The sequence below is a fragment of the Phasianus colchicus genome, chromosome 12 (assembly GCF_987193195.1).
Source record: "Phasianus colchicus chromosome 12, bPhaCol1.hap1.1, whole genome shotgun sequence".
NCBI lineage: Eukaryota > Metazoa > Chordata > Aves > Galliformes > Phasianidae > Phasianus > Phasianus colchicus.
The window spans coordinates 7297340-7319819 of record NC_143447.1 but is presented as its reverse complement, the minus strand read 5'-3'; the positions used below and the strand labels follow the sequence as shown (position 1 = coordinate 7319819).

Here is a 22480-nt window from a genome sequence, read left to right as displayed (position 1 = left end):
GGAAGGTAAGTACAGGAAATATAAAGACAGTGTATTTAGAAAGCCATTTCTTATACAGATGGCATCCCTTAAAAGTATTATTCTGGTTACACGCTCTGTTTTCTTCCTAGAATGACATTTTGCTCTCAAAGTATTGACAACATTCACCTTTATCCAGCCCAAGAGAAAACATTTGTGAGATGTGAAGATCGATTTCGGCAACAAGAAAGAAAGTGAGCAAGAAGAAAACCCAACTAATAAGCAAAATATATTAAAAACAGCACACATCTAGTAGGATGTTTTAAAAATACATAGCTATACTAAGCACAAATCTAAAAAATCTGATAGTTTCAGGGGTGATGAAGAGAATACAGAAAAAAAAAGTAAATTCTGTGACGTAATGGTAAACTGAAAGGCACTTTGCTGATATGCAAGCCTACTCTCTCAGCGATCAATGAGCAACTTTATTGACAGCAACTGTTAATTTTAAATTAGTTGAAGTCTGAAATAATGCTTGCTGGAATTCAAAACGCTACTATTTGAAATAATCACTGATACACATCTTTGCAAGAAGGAGTTTCATTTCCAATTAAATAATTTGAAACATCAATAGCGACTATCCATTAAATATTTCCAAAATTATTTCATAGTGAAGATGGAGCTCAACAATAAACATACTCTGAGGTAGGTAACACTGTCAACAGAAAGTCTGAATTTCTGACTTGATGACTTTCAAAACTAGAAAACTTCTCAATGTTTAGAATGCTTGAGCTATTATAACAAGGAAAATAACTACATCACCCAAAAAAGCTATGCCTTATTGGAAAATGCTTTGCCATTTAACTGTTTTAGTGTACTAATTTAAATTAATAGTAATTTAATAATGCTTAATGTACTACTCACAACTGTGGCACAAAGAAGTTCTGTTAACTTTCACACGAAAATCAGATTTACTTGTTTGTGTAACACTTGAAATTTTTACATTTTAAATTGCTTTATAGCAAATCTTACTATCATTTTAAACTGCATTAATAAATGAAAATGGTAAAACTTCTGTCTTCAGTGCATGTAAATAAATTTAAAGAATTCAAACATACAAAATTCCATTGTTTTCTACATTGGAATATAAATTACATAAACAAACACTGTCAGATCAGTCATGTTTTATGCTTACAGGAGAGCGTAAGTAAAACAAGTAGAAATAAGTAGAAAGTATTTCATTTGTCACTGAATAACTGTAAGTACAATAATCATTAAAAATTATGTTCCTATGACTATTCTGAATGTATTTAATTTAAATGTTCTCTAAATTTGAAAACAGTCTTAAGAACTGACATCATACCAAGATACTGAATGAAATTTGGAATCAAAATAATTAGATGTTACCAGAATTAAAGTGAGAATGATTTAAAAAACATAAGGAATGAGCAGAGCAGAACCAGCAACCCTGCAGGCAGTGAACAATCATCAAACAGTGAATGCAGACAACTTTGCTGATCATGCAGAACAGTAACTCCTAACTTTTAAAAGCTGTTTCCAGTAGCTAACATCCATGTAAATAAACAGGTATAATCAATACAGAAAAAGGAAGGCTGAAATAAAGACCTCATAAAAACCACTTAGGCTGGTGAGACAGCTTCTGAAGAGAGTTCTATGATGTAAAACACACACATTCTCACAGCCTTTTAAGTCATGTTTTTCCTGTAGCAACATACCCAAACACACTTGACACGTTTTAGACAGTAAAATTAGCTCTTAATAGCACTACTACTTACGTGCTAAGAAAGTTGATATAGGGATCTTACATGTAGACAGAAGTTTAAAAGCATTAGTCCAGAAAAAGTGAGTGGAAAAAGTCAAAAATGTCTACAGTGTGCTGAAGCCCAAAGAACAGCAATACAGCAGCTTGGGGACTTCTCAGTTCTCTGGGGAAAAACCACCTTTCAGTTCAGATGTAAACAAGGAGGTATCTCCTCAGGTAACACAGCTTGAAAACTTTTCTTCAGTCGAACAGAAAAATTAAGAGAACATTCAGTATTTAAGCTCTTGAAGAAACAAATAGATTTATTCTGATATCATTTTTCACAAATTAAATGTTCAAACTAGCCCTGTGCCAAGTAAATCCTTTGTTTTTGATAGCTGTTGGACTAATTTCTGATTTAAAAATAATAAAGCCTATGTGGCAGCATACGCCAACTGCCTGACAATGCCAGAAGAAAATACTGAGGCCATACCTATGATTGCAAGTAGCTACAGCAATGCCTCACATTGTGCTCAAACTGTTGCTAGATCACTCCAGACAACTGAACTGAGACCCTGAAAGCCTCACAAGTCTGCTCCTGTCAGAGGAAGTTTAAAGTAACATAAAGACTGCTGAGCCTTTAATCACCTGTGTTATAATGAGCCACCAATGTGAGGTAAAGCCAGTGCTTTGTTCTCTCCCACCTTCCCAAAAAGCATATTGGAACATTAACCAAAAGGCAAACTACATTGCTGATTTCTGATCTGTCTGGTCTAAACAAAATGAAATTTCATGCTATAAGGGGAGTCTGTGATGGCCTTCTCACATTCCTACCAATACATTCCTACAAAAATTAAGAAATATGCTTAAGTGAATAGCTATAACAAGGAATTATTAGGTCAAACATTAGTTAAAAAACAGCTATGTTCTCATTGTTTTGCCCTAAACACATTTAAAAATACATGCAATGTGTTTTATCTGCTTAGGCATTATTCTACCACTTTGGCGTGAATTCCCAGAAGTGTAAATATAGCAACTGCCAAATCTATTAGGTAACCATGATGCTGGTACGCAGAAGGGATCTACTCCAACTGATTATGTTATTATCTTTTGCCCTAGCAGTGCTACTTAGCTATAAAGGGAAATACTCAAAAATATCATGGGGAAAGCAAGTACTGTGAGAAAGGAACTCCGAATGTGCTTTTATTACATCAAAGCATATCCCGCTCAGTTAGGGAAACAGATGCCTAAGCAGACTATTCTCAACAAACATCCCTGAGAGGAAAGACTAGCTGGAGAAGTTGGCATTTAAAAGCAATCTTATCACTTAAATCAACTTTAAAATGTAAAAGAAAACAGACACACAGCTTGGAAGCTTGAAAACACCTTGCAAAAAAAGCAGATTTGATCCCTCTCAAGGTCTAATCCATTAATTGTGTGCTCAGATTATTCCATGTTAATTGAGACATTCCTCTTCAAAAATAAGTTTATTTTACAATCATTCACAAGTTATGATTCCAGGCTTGAATAACCCAAGAGTAACTAGTCTCTGTTTCAAAGATGAAAAAGAGATAGCTTTAAGTCACTTGCATGATACAGCAATGAAGACAGACATTTTTAGAGATTTTCCTTAAAAAACACAAGAATACTTACTCTTGCATTTAACCATGAGATGTGAATAGAGATGCACTTGGAGAGTGTACAGATAGTGCAATCGCTTCTGAGTGCAACTGCCATTCACAGCAAAAGCAAAAAAAAAAAGTCTGAATATTCCTTCTTGCTTTCAGGGTTTAAAAAGTAAATGGATCTTCAAAAGCTGATTTCATCAAGTCTATTTATTAATGCATTTCAAGTTTCAAAAAACCTTACATATCTTTGCACAATACTTCATTTTTATTTTTTATTTTTTTTGCAATTTTAGTAAAAATTTCCAAAGTGAACAAAAAAGATACTGTATAAAACACAGTGGACATGAAATTGACAGTAGTATTCCATTGCCTTGAACTTTCTTTTTGATTTACCACATCTTGACTTGCAGTGGAGAGTTCAGTGCACATTTCTCTTCTCAGAAAACATTTAACTTAGACTCAAAATAAAATAGGGCAGTGTTTGTCTGCCGAAATCCTACCACAGGATAACATTACAGGCAAAAAATTTACATGTTCCAAAGTCTACCACACTCAAGAAGTTACTAAGAACTCTTGCTGAAGAAAAGTCACCATTTTAGAAATGCAAACCCACTTCCAATCTTTGCACAGTCTTAAAACAAATGTATTTAAAATGATTTAAAAGCAACTACATACACTTCTATCTAGTTAAGATCATTTAGAATTATTTATATAGTCTATTGGACCAGGGTTTCATGTACAAAATTTGTCTCTAAACCATGTACAAAAAGCTGTATTTTGAAAAAGTCACCACATACTGTACAAGTTTACAAGGAAGAGATCCCATTATATTCAGTAATATTTTTGGCCTTGCTGGCTTGCGTCACATTATGAGAATGATTGTGTAAACCTTATACTCTTAAGAAACAAAAAAAAAAAAAGAAAAAGAAAAAAAACAAAACCCATAACAAACAAAGGAAGCCTGTCCAACCTTAGTAAATTTTCTCCTAAGCAAAGCCAGGAAAATCATAGCCATTTACGCCTCTAATTCGCTCGGTGCTTTTGGAAAACAAGCAATAAATATATCAAAAGCTTAAACAGCTTGTAATGCCCCCTTTCATCTCCTGCATAGCAGTAAGCACCTTAAGAAATCTTTTGCTTTCACTTTTAAAAATGCCAATTATTTACATTCGTAATAAAAACTTTGGAATGGGACATTGTGCTGTTGAACTTCACTACTGTTAGAAAATGTCTGGGAAAGTTGGTAGTCCTAACTACAGTTTTAACTCTGCCCCAATAAGCTGGGCAAATCACTACTTTAGTGGTTATCAACCAACAGCATCTTGCTGAAAAGTTATTCAAATTTCCGATAAATTAGAACATAAAACAAACCACTGCTGCTGCTTCTTTCCTCATCCCTCAGAATCATGAACTCATCACAATGAAGGAATATTGAACATCCCAAATAAATTGGTTGCAATTTTTAAAACAAGTTGAAAAACAGGCAGAATTTTCTACTAAAGCATGGAAAATTTTCATCTAACTTCGTTATTTAACTGAATAATCAGACAAATTAAAAACATTTATGCTGAGCTACAAGACATCAGACGTTATATAAAAAATTTGAAACATTCTGGTATTTGCAAAGTTTGCACAACACCTGCTGTATCTCTAAAAGATCATTCAATCTTGTATGCTACGTCTTAGCAGCTGTTTGATAAAAGATAAAATGAGTGCTTGAAACAACTTTGATCATGATAAAAAGTTTGATTCAAAATTGCTGTGTAAAGCATCACAGGATCCTTGACCATTACACACCATCATCCTCTGTTATCCTGAGTATGTCAATTAAACAGTAATTTCTTCATTAATAGCGGAAAAGTTTTATAATACAAAGAAACATCCATATTGCAATTCTCTTGTTTACAATTGCACACAAGTACGGGTGTACGTTAGAAATACATGTCTGCATATAACAATGTATATACATTGGCAAGTCATGTCTCCAATGCTGAGGTGGTCTAGCTTCCTAGCCTTGTCTGGCAGTTGAAAAATATATATGTTTTCAATTCTTGAATAAAAGTTTTACTACAGCCATATTTGCCTGCAAGTGAAGAAAATGCAGCAATGAAGAGCACAGGAGGGAGAAAGAATCATGATGCTCTAGGATTTTGTGCCACTAAATTAAAAGTATGCAAGAAAAACATTTTTCTTCTTTTTTGAGCTGGAAGATTCACTCATCAAAAAATTCACCATTCCCACTTGTTTTGAGGGCAAATCATGCTTTTTTTTTTTCTTCAATTGTTGAGAGTTAGACTGGGGACAATGATTTATTAGGTTTTTCTTTGGAGTGAGTTTTCCCATTGTAGGCACTAGGAAGAACCAAGGCAAAAAGCTGCAGTCAATGTCTCATATGTCCCATCTGATAGCTCTCTCGGGGCCTTTGTCGCTGTGGTGGCTGAGCAGTTTGTGGCGGTCTCCTCCTTTTTAAAGTGCCTGTTTCAAAGAAAGGCACATTACTAAAACAAGTGCAAAAGAAAAGACTTCCAGAAAAGTTGCCCAGCCAATAAAAGATGAATATAATGACTTTTTTGAAAAACTTCAGACTTAGAACTGCAACGTTTTAAATACATGATTAAACACATACAGTATTTATAGAGTATTTTTTCTTATCTCAGTAGTAGTTCCTTTAACAGTCCAATTCTTATGATATGTAGTATGGAATATAAAATGAAAGGAACTCTGAAACAGAAAGCCTTTTCAAAGTCTTTCTTTTGATATGCATATTATATTACAGGGAAATAAGGAAAGAGTTCTATTTTTATCAATTGTTCCCATGGCATGAATTCCATTTCAAGTTTTGTAGCATCAGGCAATAGACTATAGACCAGGACACCAGAAATTCTCCCTTCAGAAAAAAAATAGAGGATAAAATATTTATCTGCTTACCTGGAAGTGGTTTATGAGGAGGCAACTTTGGATTACTGCTTGGAGTATGAACACTGCATATCTTAATGAAACCAGCCATTAACATGATCAGGGCAATTCCCATAAGCAATACTGCCCACCAATGAGCCTAAAAACATTATTAAAAAAAAGTTTTGTTTTGTTTTTTAATCTTTGCATTCAAGGGAGGCATGCATAGACATGAATACACACTGCGTATGGCTTTCTATTGCATTTTAAGAGTCATCCAAAAAGTAACTGGAGACATCATTAAGAAACCCTAATATTTGAACGAAAACTGATTCAAAGTACTTACAACACAAAAAAAGCTCCTTAATATTCATAATATCATCAGAAGAGTATTTGAGATACTTGCACTACCATACAGCTATATAAACCTAAAACTCAAAAGTTTACACAAAGTTGACTGTGCAGTTTTATAATACGTTTCTTTGTAGCTTCCCCCACCAGTCTACTAATGTAATACAAGTAAGAATTACTGGAGGTCAATATACTCATTTCCTTAATATTTGAATGTTTTGCTTTCTTTTAAGAGTTAAAACATGAAAACACAACAAGTTGAAATAGGAACATTAACACAAAAATGTAATGGTGCGAATTGAAGTGTTAACATGAACTATTTTCTAATTCCCTTCCTTGCATTGACTCCGTCTGTCAAGACATTTGCTGCAGTCAGGGTGCTTATAGAAATACTAGGGAAAACAATGACTGATGATACGTCAAAGAATGCTGAAGTACTGAATGTGCTACTTACCAGCTGCAAACACTGATTAACAACAATATTTTTTTATCAGACCAGTAAAATAAAAATACTTACCACAATCCATTCTGCAATATTTTCATATAGCTCAGGATTAAAAATTGCTTTCTTTAACCGAGCTAGAGGGCCATCAGCATCTACCAGCCGACATCTCATGAACACATCACAGTAGCCTCTGAAATCATTACAAGGAGATCCTGGTTGCAACGTAATAGTTTTACGAGCAAAGTGTTTCTCCCACCGGCTGGAACCTGTACTTGCACAAGTATCCGGGTCCACTGAAAAGTGAATACAAATCAGATCAGTTCTAATTGTTATCGTATTAAAACACACATCCATGAATATGTCAGCACTCCATTGTTTAAGACATCTATTTTTAATAAATTTCAAGTTAATATTATCTGTAAAATAACAAAATGCATTGTGTATTTTCTAAAAAAACCAAAATATAACGCAAAGCCCACCTGAAATTAAAAAAAAAAAATAGTATGATCTCAAACTAAGAAAAACTATTAAAAAAACTGTCACAAAATTCCTCCCATGCATTGGTAAATTCGCGCTTATACAACCCAGACAAATCTTACTTTTTCTCATGCAGCAGACATGACACAATTCTCTATCGTCCTTGCCATCTGAGCTAGCACATGTACATTCCTCCAGGTCATACTTCTCACAGATAGAGCCAGTACATTGCTGTTGGAGACAAAACCCAATTTCACCTTTAAACACACTGTCATTAGGGAAATATTAAGTTTTAATAGCTGAAAGCATAACTGCCAACTTAGAAAGATGCTAAGAAATAGAATAAATAGTTTGACTTTTTTCAAAGCTTATATAATAAAGAATGATAACAACTATCCAATTGCAGTGCTACAGGCTTATCTGAGATTTTTTAAGAGTGACAGACTTTTTTTTTTTTAAATAAAAACTAAAACACTATCTTATTTTAGTGAACTCTGCAAAAGCTTCACAGCACTAGAACAAACTGCAATTCACACTGAAATATAACTACTCACAATCATAATTAGAAAAATAAATCAAAAGCATATCTTCAAAAATAGTTCCTCTCAGAAAATGAAAGTGGCTGAAAGATTCCTTTTTTAATTCCACTGTAGGATGAATCTTCAAATTCAAATACAAAAGCCTCTGTTTATTATAAATTTGCTTCAAAATCAAGTTCCTGCATAAAAGACTATTCCTCTAGCTTCACTGTTTTCTTAGCTAAATAAGTTATAAACTTATTTCATTAAAAACCAGACTGTGAAAATGGCAAGCTAGAGCAACATCAGTTACAGCTCTTACAAGGATGACTTGTGCTTACTTCTCATTTCAAGTAAACATAGATCAACTTACGAAAGACTTTCAACAGTTTTTAATAGCAACCATCACAGACTATCACCTAGGAAACTACAGGTGGTTCAGCATAATTTCATATCCCTGCACACAGCAGGAGGAACTGTATATTTGCCAAGTTCAGCATGTATTGGTAGCATAACAAAGGGAACAAAATTACTAGACCAAGACTCAAGAGAAGTACAAAAGTGTAGCTGGGAGGTAAAATGTATTTCCATACACCTGATTGTCACAACAAACTTTAAATCGAACTTCCTTAAGTCCTACAGCTAATCTGATGCTTGTTAGCATCTTAATCTCTGTCGTACCTTCACAGTTATCTTGACTGAAAACTGCAAGTACAATATTTCTATTGAAAGAAGGTGATTATCACGCTGTTCTTCATTAAGTATGGAAATTGTATCACTTCATAGCACGCTGCTTTGCAATAAACAACTGCAGAGTTGCACGTAGTCACAAGAAACATACCCCTTTTATGCAAACTTGTGTACGCCTGTTGCATTCTGTGAAGTTTTGTTTAGGCTGGGAGGCTGGACAGAGGGCGCTGAAGCCATTACACATTCCCTCCCTCGCACAGTCCGAATCATTTCGGCACTTATCAGTCTTCAGTTTGAAATTACACTGCGCAGTACAGCAAGGGCCTTGACTAGGGCTAGAAAAAAGGAGAAAATATGAATATAAAGGAGAAAGTGCAAATATTTCCAGAAGAAATACTCATCTTGAAACCTTCTCAAGCACTAGGCACATTTCTCATCTGTGCCAAGTAAAATGTAAATTGAAAGTCGTTTTTCCTCCCTTGAGGTAACAAGGTATTCCTCAGTCACCGCAGCAATTAAACTATTTGCAATATGTTAGACAAATACTACAAGTGCATCTTATGATAAAATAAAAGCAGACCAACAGCATTTCAAGGTTTATATATACAAAACATTAAATCAGCAAGTTAAAAAATTAGTTCAGGAATAACTGACTAGCTTCACACTATCAGTTTCATTAAAATAGGCAAGTCAAGATTTCTCTCTGATTTAACATCCATAAGAAGTTTTCTAACTTTCTGCACAAAAGATCGTTTACATTCTCTAAACAAACAAGATCAGGAGAGCTTCTATCAGAAATCAGTCAGTTTACATACAAAATTTTTCAAAGGAACCATACAGCTGCATTCATTCCTCCTAAACATTTAGGCTCCTTTTTGGCACAGACATGAAGGCAGCTGAGCCTCTTACAGTGAGGTACAGCAGTGCATCACCCCAGTGTATGTGATACAATCACAGGAAACAGCCACTGCTTCCTGAAGCTGTACTGAAGTACATATGTCAGCACTCCACTATCAGCATGATATAAAACAAAATCTCAGAAACCAATGATAAATCAAAACAATGGAAGGCTTTTCCTTTCTCTCCCACAGAAATGACAAAAATTTGTAAGGAGGAAAAAAGGCAAAGTCACTGCAACCACAAGTTCATAGAAAGCTATCCTTCTACCACGTCTACAGAACCAAAGGCATCTTCACAGCAGATGCTACTTCTAATTCCACTCACAGGATAAGGATAATTTGGCAGAAAAGTTTAATTAGAATAAAACCATGTATCTTAAATCAAAAAGTTGAGCTGTTTTAGAGTTTTAACAGTGACTATCCTTGGCTAGCCAGATGTTAAAATTTATGCCATCTCTAGAGAGGTACAAAAGTTCATGTCTTTCACATGAAAAAAAATGTACTCATGTTTTTAGATGAGGCAGAAACGTAACATGTTTTAAGTTATGTAACAATGAGGCACAACTAGTCTTGTACTACACGACAGCAGTCTTTAAAGTCAAGTCTTTAAAACCTGTTCTTATACATCATTGTGTGTACAACACTGTCAAGATACTAGGAGGTTTACAAATATAATTCATAGGACAGGTGTAAAAAGATAAAAATAACCAGTCATTTATATTCTTAAAACATCTTCTGGTTAGGCAATACTGTAGAAATGGCACTAAGTAAAACCTAATTTCAAAATATCCTTCTATTGTTATTTGGGCAATTAATGCTTTCTTGTACCCTATTATGGAAACAGCATCTTGACCTTGTTTTTCCAAACCATACAGCTTTTGCAGACTTCTGTACAACAAATTTCAACAATGATTATCAAATTTCAACACATTTGTCTGCACTATTAGCATTGATAAAATTCTCTAGTCATAAACTTAGTACGTCACTGAATAGTCATCTGAATAACAAGATAAGCAAGCTACAGTGCAGCACCAAGAATTGCACACCATACTTGTGCTGATGACCTTCTCACTCCTGTATAAAGTATACTATAACAGATAAGTACAATACCTGCAGGATTTGCCTGGTTTTAACTTGCATTTTTTATCATCTGATTGGTTTGCATCGTAACAGCATTCATCTTTACACTGGTCACTGTACCCACAATCACACTGCTCTCCTTCTTCTACCAGTCCATTACCACAGATAGGTTGACCAGACTCTGAAAAATACCAGTACATTTTTGTAAAAAGCAGTACAAAGAATGCACAAATAAGGAAATATTGACTTGCAACAGCATTCAGCTAGGTGAGACTGAAAGCACCTCTTCACGCTGGACTTCATACAGACTAGTAAATCAACCTGCACTACTTGCTCACTGCTCACATTAGTCATTCATACAATTTAAGCTTCTTGGTATAAGGTTTCTTCTGATAACAATGGGAGTTTCTTGTGCAGATAAGAAGTCTAGAGTGCTAAGAACAAGTTTTATGCTAAGCCTCCAGTGCAACAGGATCTTTTCCCTTTCACAGAGTCTGACAACCTTAAAGCAAAAGCTGATGATACTGGGATGAAATACTTCACTCCTAGTCCCAAAGCTACTTGCTGTACAATCTCACAAAATTTCTAAGAGATCACACACAGACTCCAGAGAGAAGATAGCTACAAAGTTATTACATCAAGTTCACAGAACAAAGAGGCTGCAGCCTTTAACATTTCTCTAGCATTTGACCATGATGTTCCCAGAACAACAACAACAACAACAATCAGGAAATGGACAAAGTAGGAAGACATCTCTGGAGACAGTACTGTCCAATATTCCACTCAGAGCAAGGTCAAATGCAGTAGGTTCCCAAGGGCTTTGTACAGACAGATTGGAGTATCTCTAAGGACAGAGACTCTACAGCCTCCTGGGCAACCAGCTCCAGTGTTCAATCACCCTCACAGTAAAAGCAAGACAAAGCCATGCACACAAAAAACAAACCATCACATTAAAACTTGGAAAATCCTGTTTATATTTGTGTCATTTTCTCCTGCCCTTTCATCGGGTGCCACTAAGAAAAGTCTGGATCTATTTCCTTTACTCCCTGTTACCCATCCTGTTAGGGATGTATACAGACAGACAGAAGCATCCCTCACAGCCTTCTTTTCTCCAGATAAAGTCTCCAGGCTCTTAATTATCTTTGTCGACCTTTGCTGGATTGTCTCCAGTACATCCACATCTTTCATGTACCGGGGAGTTCAGAACTTGACACAGCACTCAAATTCACACACATCTCAAATTCAACTGAATCTTCCAGTAAAGTGAATAGCAAACCAAAAAGCATTAAAACAAATTCTAATTAAACTTAATATTAACAACATATCTTTCAGGATGACTATGTACATACCAACAAAGCAGTTATTTCTCTTTTTCTCAAGAACTTGGCTGATATTTCGAATACTACAGAGTGAGAACTTGTTGTTATTAAGCTTATCCCCAGATGTTGCTCTTGCATACATGATATAATTCCCATTTTCTTTTTGTCCCAAGTTCTTGGACTCCCCTGGAGTGCACTCCATTCCAGAATCATGCTGCAAAACAAAAAATTTAAAGTCTTTCTATTAAGACAGCCCTCCCTTCTTGTTCTTCTATATATGCATGAGATATCTGGATTTGATAGCTTTACTAAACTGAAATTTTGGCTTTGTTAATCATAAAACACTACTTTATATCTTACAGCTTCTCAGAACATAAGGAAAACAAAGTATACATTGACAACCGTAACAAGTTTTTCAAGTCTAATTTATTTGAATTCTTGAGAACATACACCCAAAGTTTGTGTCCTAGAATAAACACTGACAAAAAAAATTCCATCTTCTAAAGAGACTGATTTATGATCATAAAAAGGTGAAGTACTGGGCGGAAGAAAAGCTGAAGGAGATAACTGACACAGCAGTCCACCTTTTTTCTTGGTTTGAGGAAGGAGTAAAGAGCACTTTAGAACACAGCAGAAATCTGTTTCTGTCTTTCAATGACAAGTCTAATATCCAGTATGATGCATCACAGATTGGCACACTAGCCTTTACAATGACAAAAAAAATGAACTGTGAAGAGTAAGATGAAGTTCAATGCTGTTCTGACACACAACTTCCCAGAAATATAATCTATGTTTTCAAAAGTAGTAGCCGAACACTATGTTTAAAGTAGTAGCTGAACACTATGTTTAAAATACTCATGAGAATCAATTATTACAGTTTGGAACAATCAAATGTTCACTTCTACACGTTTCCTTGAATCAAAACAGAACTTATAGAGAAACTGAAAAAACCACCTTCCAAGCTAGTCCAAGAGATATTTCACTCAGTGAGACTAGTTTTTCAGTTTCATATGCTCATATTTTCAACTATAATTGGAACATTTGTTCCTGCTCAAAGCAGTTGTGTTAGGGATTTTTCTCAAGGCACATGAAGTATTCACATGCAAGCATCTGCTTCTGAGGAACTCATTTCTGTCATCTTAATTTCATTTTACTTTCCAGAGAAGAAAACTTACATAAATAAGTTTTAAGAAAAACTGAAACAGCCCTCCCAATTATTTTCATTTCCAGCAAAGCCAAAAATGCCTCATGCTTTTGGTTTGTCACAAGCAAATCACACTCCTAAATTACCAGAAAGAATAAATTTGTTCTAAAATGTCATTGTAGGTATCTCAATCCTCTTCACATTTTTCTTCTTTTTAGGTAATAACTTAAGTATAAATAATTGAATGAAAAAGAGACAGTTTTTTCTTGTTGAATAAAGCATTATCTTAATTCTGCATTGATTTTTCCTCTGCTTTAGTATAAGCCAAAATACATCTAAAGGATGTAGGTGACCATAGTCTCCAGTAAAAAACAAAGTTTTAGGAAACATTAACAGTTTCTTTATAAGACACTGAACTAGAAGAAATAGTAGAAATAATCCACAAAATCAACCATTGCACAAATACTGTAAAATAGAAGGAAGACTTACTTCTGCAACTTGCTTTTTGTACACAACAGCCATGCACTCATGATTATATTTTATGTATTTATAATTAGTGATAAAAACTCCACTCAGAAGCGATGCATTTCAAAGTGATTGAAAGCAGCAGATCAATAGTAATACTCACAGGTGAGCCAAAATTATGTCCAACCTCATGAGCAAAAGTGATATGCGAAACCTTGGGAGGAACATGAGAGCCGTAGTTCTGAACAGTGATGATTCCAGTGTTCAAAGACTTCTTCTTACCATCAGAATACAGTTTGCTCTTTTCACATATTCCACCAGAGCTCCCTGTATTAAGGCAAAATAAAAATCACTCTAGAAAAGAAGCACTGTGTCACTTTCATCTGATACTTGGAACAAGAAACTGCTTGCTACCTCAATGGATCCTCACAAACCAGGAGTAGGTCTGTGTAATTAATACTAATCCAAACTTTGAGAGGAGATTAAGTTTATCCGTGCTAATGCTCTCAGCACTGAATTAGTTCATTCACACAAGAAATTAGAGTTTTTAGAATAGCTATTAAGCAAGAGCTATTTTGGGCTTTTCAGTGCATGTACAAGCCTTGATTTTATCATAGCCGTAGAACCTGACAAGTAGTAGGCAATGTCCAGCACAGGTAGACTCAGTCTACATCTCATTTGGATTTTACTAAGTAAAAACAGTACAGTCGTGGAAGATCTTCTGTGGCAGTGGCAAAAATATTTACCAAAAAAATGCGTAAGATCAGCAACATGTCTCTGTCAGCAGAAGTGATTCCTTCTCCTCACTGCAAAATCTAAAGCTCAACATGATTTTGATGTGTGAGTTAATCAGACCTGTTTAGAAGGTCAATATTCAAGGGCATCACACTCTATTTTGAAAAGTCTTGAAATTATTACTTGACTTCAAATTTTTCTGTAACTGAGGTTTGTACTGAGATACTGTGAACATTCTAAAATTTAGCTGTTCTACTCCTAAAAAACAGTGTCAGGAAAACATTCCCCAAGGAATTCCTTTGCTTTCTGAAGTAAAATTTTACTTTAGTGAAATATCCCATTTAACTTATGTCAGTACATGCATTAAGAATGAAAATCTGAAAATCTCTCAAAGCAACTTGATTTTTTTGCTAGTTAAATCTTCTTTTTGGAAAAAGGGCTTATGGAATTCATACTCCAATTCATCCAGTGCTTAATTATTGTATACACCAGATTAATCATCATAGACTCAGTTTCCTATTTACAAAGGTAACTTGTGTATCATGCATCCTATAGTACTCCCACAACCACTAGAATCAGTGCTCACACGTTCTCTTAACATACTTACTCCACTCTGAATACTCTACGAATGCTCATTTGAGCATTTTACTCTCCTAAAATGAAAAGCAGATGTCACAGCACAAAACTTTCTCACACAAATCCAGTACTCTTTAGCTAACATGTTTCAGAAGAAAGTACAGCAGCAGAAAAAGGAAGGTCATAATTTAAACCCTTAGTGAGATGTTGCTATAATGTTTCTTCCACCATTACTCAAATTCTATTATAGCTCTTCATAACGTTCTCATGGAAGTATCCAGTCTCCTGCAAAATCTCACAGACCTGTTATTTCTTTCCTTTCAGTAACTGCTATGCAATCAAGAACTAAGCTATAGAAAAAGACTGATCATTCTCAATTTTTGTGGAAGTTTATACAATTTTGAATTTGTGCTGAGCTATAATTTAAGAATTTTTATTTCTTTGAATTGAAAAGAGTAACAACTTTTAAACATATTAATTTATAAAACTAATATGTCCTAGGAAAACATCAAGATGTTGCACACATGAAAAATCATTGTTTTATATATAGTTTTTAAATATAGCAAGAGATACTAAGACCCAAAATACATGACTAGATTGAAACTACGAAAAGCAGATCAAGAACACTTACACAATTATTCTGTTAACTCCCAGAACAAAATATCCCTGGTTTTACTTGTGTATCAAAAATATTTCCAATACTGCTTAGAAAACCTAAAGTTTCTGCAGTGTTATTCTACTAGAAAATGAAAACTCCATAGTTCTGAGCTCTCTGCATGCAGCAGGAATGCTTCTGCCTCCTCTGTCACTTTACTGGTCATTTTTACCTGTCATAAATAAAAAGCCATCCAGCGTCACCTCTGTCAAGTGAAAGAAATATGCTCTTCCTTATTGCTGAGGTATTGCTCATCAGGAAGACAACAAGACTCACTGAAGTGAAATACTGTTTCTATTATTAAAAAAATCATATGAAACCAAAATTGTGAAACATTGGTTATGAAAAGTCTGCTTCCTGCCAGCTTATGTGAAAGCTCCTACTTTTCTTTTCTGAACCTACCTACAGTGCTTAATATCACAGCGTTGAAGGTTTAGATTCAATTACCTGAAGGGGCTCCAACCCATGCCAGACCAAGGACTCCATCATCAAAATCACGGTCTGTAAATACATAGGCCAAGCAATAATCATCATGATTCTGTTCTGAGTTCAGTTCCAGAAACTTTTCCACACCAATGTTAGGAAATCTGAAGGGGTTTGAAGAGTCCTTCTCATCTACAGTTGTGTTAATCTAAAAGTGAATTGAAACAAACTGTTACAAGTGATTCATTTTAATTGGATTTGTAAGTATCAGCCAAGAGACTTATTGCTGTCAATATCTTGTTACGTTACAGTTGAAGATGTTGCTGAAGATTTACAGGTAATGACATATTACAATTCCAATGTTTGGAAAAACAAGTTCTAAAAGTAAAGAGTTACATTTGTTTAGTAAATCCTCCTTATTTGTTTTTCCATTTTATCAATACCTGCAACTTTATAATTATTCTCTGATTATTTTACATATATGTATATACACACACACAAGTAAAACACATATATGTGAAATGTAAGAAGTTGATCTGGTATTACACCTTCACGGTGACATAGCATGCTTTTGACAACACACACCAAAATCACGTGAAGGGGGGTAGCAAGTTGTTAGCGAACAAAGACACCCAATATTAAATACTGACAGTAAACAGTAACAGGTGAACAGACCTGAAAACACAGCAGGTCTTTTTAATATGCAATACAGTTGAAGCTGCAAGTATTTCCAGTATTACTTACTCTTATTCGCTTCACCATAAAGCTGATGTTGCGGATTCCTGAGAAATCTGTTGAGCGGTAAATTGTGTCAATTGCTTTAACATGGCTGGATATCTGTCAAACAAAACAAAACGCCTGTAGTTCAAAGACCTATGCAGTACACCATAGCTCATCTTTAAAAACAACAACTGCACAGCCTATACTTTGTAATACATACACATTATTACACAATGTAAGTCCTAACAGGCCTTTTAAAAGCAAACACTGATGGCAAACATTGTACGTACGAAGTTATGAAGTGATTTATTTCCAACGTTAACATGACAGGTGAAAGCAAAATCCTTAACAGTCAAGTTATTTATTTTTACATAATTATATTAACTAGAAATTCAGACAACTATTCGTGATAGTCATTCAGCTCATTGTTACATATAAATGGTACTATAATTAAAACTGTATTAAAAGCATTGTACTTTTTTTTTTTTTTTTGAGGAAAAAAAATTTTAGAGCATTGTTCTTTTATTTCTGGTAGGAAAACAGATCTGAAAAAAAACTATCAATTACCATTTCCAATGGAATAGAAACACTAACTCACTGAGCTCCTGATCTTGAAGGTGACTTCAGAGCTTTGGAAAACGTAACTCAACTCAATTACAGATGTATAGTGTGATAAACAAACAGCACAAGACAGATTTGTAAATAGCAGTGCCATTTTCTACTTCAAGAGAAGTATAATTAAGGAGCTACATATATTTTTTAGCAATGAATGGTGAACAAAAAATGTTTTCCAATTACTGCTATACTGACAAATGAAAAGCACCTGCCTTTAGTTACCACTGCTTTTCTGACCTTCCATTATGAGACACTACAGGAACAGAACTCAGTGCTATTAACTCACAGTAGTTTGAGCTAAAATTTCAAACAGAAGACTACATGAGTGTTAACAGAGAAGCCTGGCAGGTTGTCAAACAGAACAAAAGTCTTCAGAAGGTATTTGTCTAAGTAAGAGAGGAGAGAAAAGAAGTAAAAATATAAAATAAAATCAGACAAGCCTTGTTTAGGTTGTTCAATAAACTGCAGTTGTAATTATTAACTAAAGGAAGCTTAAGTGTCTGTGACCTTTTTCCATCAGCATACTGAGTACTTTTAGTGAAATAATGCATCAGTAATGCCAGAGTGCCTCTAACAAAGACAGGGTGACTGAACAAATGAAACTTAATTGTGTATATTACTGCTCATTTAATTAAAATTAGTCAGAAATAATCAAAATAAAAGCTGATTGCTTAAACAAAGGGCTTAGAAATACCTGTGCAATTACAGCTTCCCTTGTTCCATAGTGCTTATAGAACAGATGATCAGTCTGAATATATAGCTGACAAGTATTTTTTTCAGCTTGAGTGGCACGTTTTTTTCTTAAAAGCTGAGGACCATTGCTGTCAGGCTCTTCAGAAGGCTTCTACATATACATGGGAAACAAATACATTAATTTGTAGATCTAATAGATGATCTTAACATAGCAATAATTTCTTTTCTAAAAAGCACACAACTAACATGAACAGATTTTCATTAGTTTTCTTTGATTTAAGCTGAGTATACACTATAGTCAGTCTTCAAGTACATCATCCGTCTTAATGATTACTCAGCCAAATCCTTCCAAGCAGTTTGGCTTTTTTATTACAATAGGCAGTCAATTTGAAATGCATTTTTCTCATCCATGTGATCTTGCAAACTTTTCTTTTTCATAATTCTTTTTGAAGATGAAAAAACTGTTTGTAGATTAAAAAAATATTGTTGTGGGATTTAAATGCATCCTCACTAACACAGGTTACTTCATATTGTCATTATCTTGGTCACCTCAGCAAACAGAAGTACAAAGTCAAAATAAAGCCCATTACTTAGAGCTGTATGTGGTAACACCTGTGTTATGGCATTCACTGGTCTGATAACACACTATAAAATTTTTAAAAGAACATTTCTGGGAAAGCACATTACTTTTACTAGCACTGAACTGCATCACACTGTCGATTATGTCTTCAACATCCAAAGTTACAATTTAAATATACTTGAAATTGCTGATGCTATTTTACTAACCACAATGCATCATTATGTTAGCATATCTTGAACATCACAAAATGATGGCAAAAGTTCAAAATGTTCAGAACACTGTTAAAACTAAAATGAACTGAGTTTAGTGTTGGAAACTGTTGAAAAAAAACCCAATTTCATGACAAGTGGTGCAACACTGAAGGCAAACATAAAGCTAAGACTTTAAAAAGATAAAGTGACCTTGAAACTTCCTTCTCAACTGCAATTTCTCTTCACAAGCTTAACTAAAAAATCCATCTGAAATTGTCTAAAAAATCTGAGACCACATGGGACTCATCGAGACGAGGAGCTAGCACAACATAGCAGCAGTAAGAAAAAGAACCTGGAAACATTATTTTAAGAAACAACTAGAATATTTCAGGTTAGACATTTTTGTGCAGTTGTTCCTTGCAACACAGAGGGATGATACCTGTGACAAAAAGTAGGAAGGAAATCATGTAAAGAAACAGGAAATTATTACAGTAATTTCTATTCAGTATAATTGATTATAGCCAGTGTAGTACCTCTGTTGTTGGTTCTTCTATACCAGTCATCTGGTATTTCTGCATTCTTTCAAATACTGAATGATCTGCACAACCTCCTTGTGGTCCATATTTATGAGGATATTCTACAAAGAGGAAAGCCAGGCTGAGGTTTCAAACTCAAATGCATAAGTGTCAAAATATAAAATATTTTAAATAAATATAAATAATATAATAAATATAGCTTTATCACAGCAACTTTTTCAGTTTGTATCTAATAAGCTCACACAGTTTCTGAAGGAAGCATTCTAAGATCTAAGCAGCAGCCTTTTTCCATTCATTGTTTTGACTAAGATATAGTCTAAAGCTTAAGAAACCAAAAATACTATGATTGCTTCTTAAAATTGTTTTCTTATAGATATCAAAAGGAAATAGGAAGTGAGCAATGTATAATCTAAGAACAAGAGTTATTATTTGGGCATCTTTACTCGCTTGAACCAATAACAAGACTAAGGAAACAGAACTCAAATTATTATTTGAGATCAAATATATCAAAGATAGTTTGGATAAGACAAGGTTAGTTTTATTTTATCAATATATAATCAAGCTCTAAATTTCACACTTCAATCATTAAAATGTGAGGAAAACGAAACAAACTTAAGTACTGTATCCTTGTCATGCAGCTGAGGGCACTGGAGTTCTGCTAAAAAAAAATTCAAGATAGGTTTATAGTCAAAAATATTGAAAGACTGTATTCATTAGACCCAATGATAACCTTGAAAGGACAAATTAATTAACAAATAAAGTACTCTTCTAATCTTTATTCCCCCCAACCACACTTTTACAAGTGTTAGAAGAAATCACGTGGCTGTCTAAAGCTAGTTAATGATAAATTAAGTGAAACAAAACGTAGTTAACATTTTTTTAAAACTGGATCCTTTTCCAGGCACAAAATATTCACAGCAATTATAAACTTTGCTTTGTAGGAAATAGCCTAATTTAAAAAGCATGCTTAAAATTTCAGCTTAAGAGCAACTAAAACCTTGCAGCTGCATGTTCTTCATTACCATACTAACAAATCAACTCTATCTTTCATAAAGTCGTCAAAGTACAGTGTTGTAGATCAAAGTGTATTTAAAGTCTGAATTTTATAGAAGCTACCCTAATATAAAACAAAATCACTTTTTCTTCAGTAAACTTTATGCCTATTTCTTTTTACTTCTGTTTGCCAAAGACTTTGTTAGCAAAATCTTGATTTTGCATGGAAGGCAATTTCCACCCAAGTTTTGATTCTAATAAGGATTACAGTTTAAATTAAAAGAAATATGTATCTTCAGAGGGACAACTACAGTAATACACTAATTAGTAGCTTGAAACAATCCTACGCTTACTAAATAGCTTGTCCTTTCACTATTTTACATAAGCAGTCATGACTTATAGTTATTCAAATAAGTTTATTTATTTTCTTATATTTTCTTCATATTAGCTTCCCATGTTTCCAATTCTAACAGCACATGAGTACTGTTTTATAACTGTGGTCTCATGACATCCCTCCCAGTATGGCTGGTCCTAGCACCGGGCCAGAGAAACCAAGAGAGACAAAATGCTTCTACAAGCCACCTCATTCCTGCACCAATTTGAGTAACTATTTGGTGTAATGCTGGCTTTGCTATCCCCAACAAACAGCACTGCTTGGTCACTGCTGAGATCTGCACCTTTGGGTACCCTGGCTCCATCGCTAAACCAGATCTATCAAGAGCAAAGGATTATAGATATGACCCTTCCCATCTCTATTCTCATTTCAAAATAAATTTTCCAGCATTTAATCTAACTATAACTCTCATTGCCTGCTTTCACATCACTATTTATCCCTGCGCTAAGGGCATGTTATACAATGCCTATTACACAAAGACAGGACTTAAAGTTAGGGACAATACTGCCTTGCTGCCAGCACACTTCGCCTGTGCAAATCCACCATAGCTTCAAAGCAACTTCAAGTGGCACCTCCAGGAATCCACAGAAATCATATGGAAAAATGTCCATACAGCATATTTTGTATCAGCATAAAATGGCATTTTATCTTATCAGCACAGTTCTATTCATACTCTCTGGCATTGACAGCTGACAGAACAGTACTAGAAAAAAATTGCTCCCAGTGAATTACACAAACTAAGCAGTCTTCCTGCTGCATCTTGTTTCCCAAAGAAGTTAGGAAATACCTTAACACTGACCCAATAGTGACTGGTTGCAATTCAAGGAAATATTTCCCACCTCAAAAAGTGGTTTCTGGTTCGAAGAAACACTTCGAAACCATTAAAATTATTTTAATAAATGTACATTAAAAATTCGCAAGAGCAATTGCCAAGGTTTTGTACGTGCTGGGAAAAACAAACTCAAATTACAGATTTGAATCCTCTCTGCTAAAAAGAGGAGGTAAGGTTATTTAGAGTACAGGTTGGGAGCAAGACTTGTTTACAGAGAAAGTTGCACACAAAGCTTTCTTATTTAAATGCTGAGTTACTCCTGAACTGGAAAGGCACTGTTCTCTGTTCATCTTCCAAGACATGTTATTTCCACCATCCCCTGCAGAAGTTTCCTTGCTGAAGAGGCCAGACAGGAACTACACTGTGTCAGATGACTGGCAGACAGAAGTCTGACCCACGTTCTTGCGGTGCTTTTAATGGCTTAGAGAAGTACAGCCTTGGCTTACCCCTACACCACAACCCTAAGAATGGATCATGAGAAAACACATGCTTTCCCATCAGAAGGGCTGCTTCCAGTCACGTTCAACTGAAAAACACAAGCAGCCTACTTTCCATCACAGTCTATGAAAGCATAACTGAATTAGAGGATCAGCTCTCTAACTAAAGGAACTTCATTTCTCTTCCTCCCTGTTGTTTTAAGTTTTTGGTTTTCCCATCTCTATTTTGGTACATTCTGACACACGTTAAGATGACAGTAATAACAGTACTAAAATCAAGGACAAGATTTTAAAATCTCATTCCTATTTAACTAAATGGCAGAAAGGTTTAAGTTACTAACGATACATACAACTACAGATTCTCAAATGAATTGAAAGAATTTACATTAAAAAAAGCACTACCTGACATAAAAGACTGCTGATCACATTTTCTGCTTCTTTCTGTCAGCAGACAGTATAACCTGTGGAG

At 34.7% G+C, this 22480-nt stretch overlaps 2 protein-coding genes across 2 annotated transcripts in view; one reads left to right on the top strand and one right to left on the bottom strand.

Moving 5' to 3' along the window:
• LIPC (lipase C, hepatic type) overlaps positions 1-1237 on the top strand; it is a 40413-nt gene extending 39176 nt beyond the window's left edge. Inside the window, exon 9 of the mRNA XM_031616491.2 lies at positions 111-1237. Within this exon, the coding sequence (XP_031472351.2) occupies positions 111-216 (106 nt within the window). The 3' untranslated portion in view covers positions 217-1237. The remainder of the gene's footprint in view (positions 1-110) is intronic.
• A 2300-nt stretch (positions 1238-3537) lies between these two features.
• Positions 3538-22480, bottom strand: part of ADAM10 (ADAM metallopeptidase domain 10) — a 41890-nt gene continuing 22947 nt past the window's right edge. The window contains 13 exon segments of the mRNA XM_031616490.2: positions 3538-5737; positions 5740-5823; positions 6277-6403; positions 7112-7332; positions 7639-7747; positions 8876-9059; positions 10734-10884; positions 12053-12236; positions 13795-13958; positions 16045-16228; positions 16765-16857; positions 18050-18199; positions 19353-19456. Coding sequence (XP_031472350.2) covers positions 5700-5737; positions 5740-5823; positions 6277-6403; positions 7112-7332; positions 7639-7747; positions 8876-9059; positions 10734-10884; positions 12053-12236; positions 13795-13958; positions 16045-16228; positions 16765-16857; positions 18050-18199; positions 19353-19456 — 1793 coding nt within the window. The 3' untranslated portion in view covers positions 3538-5699.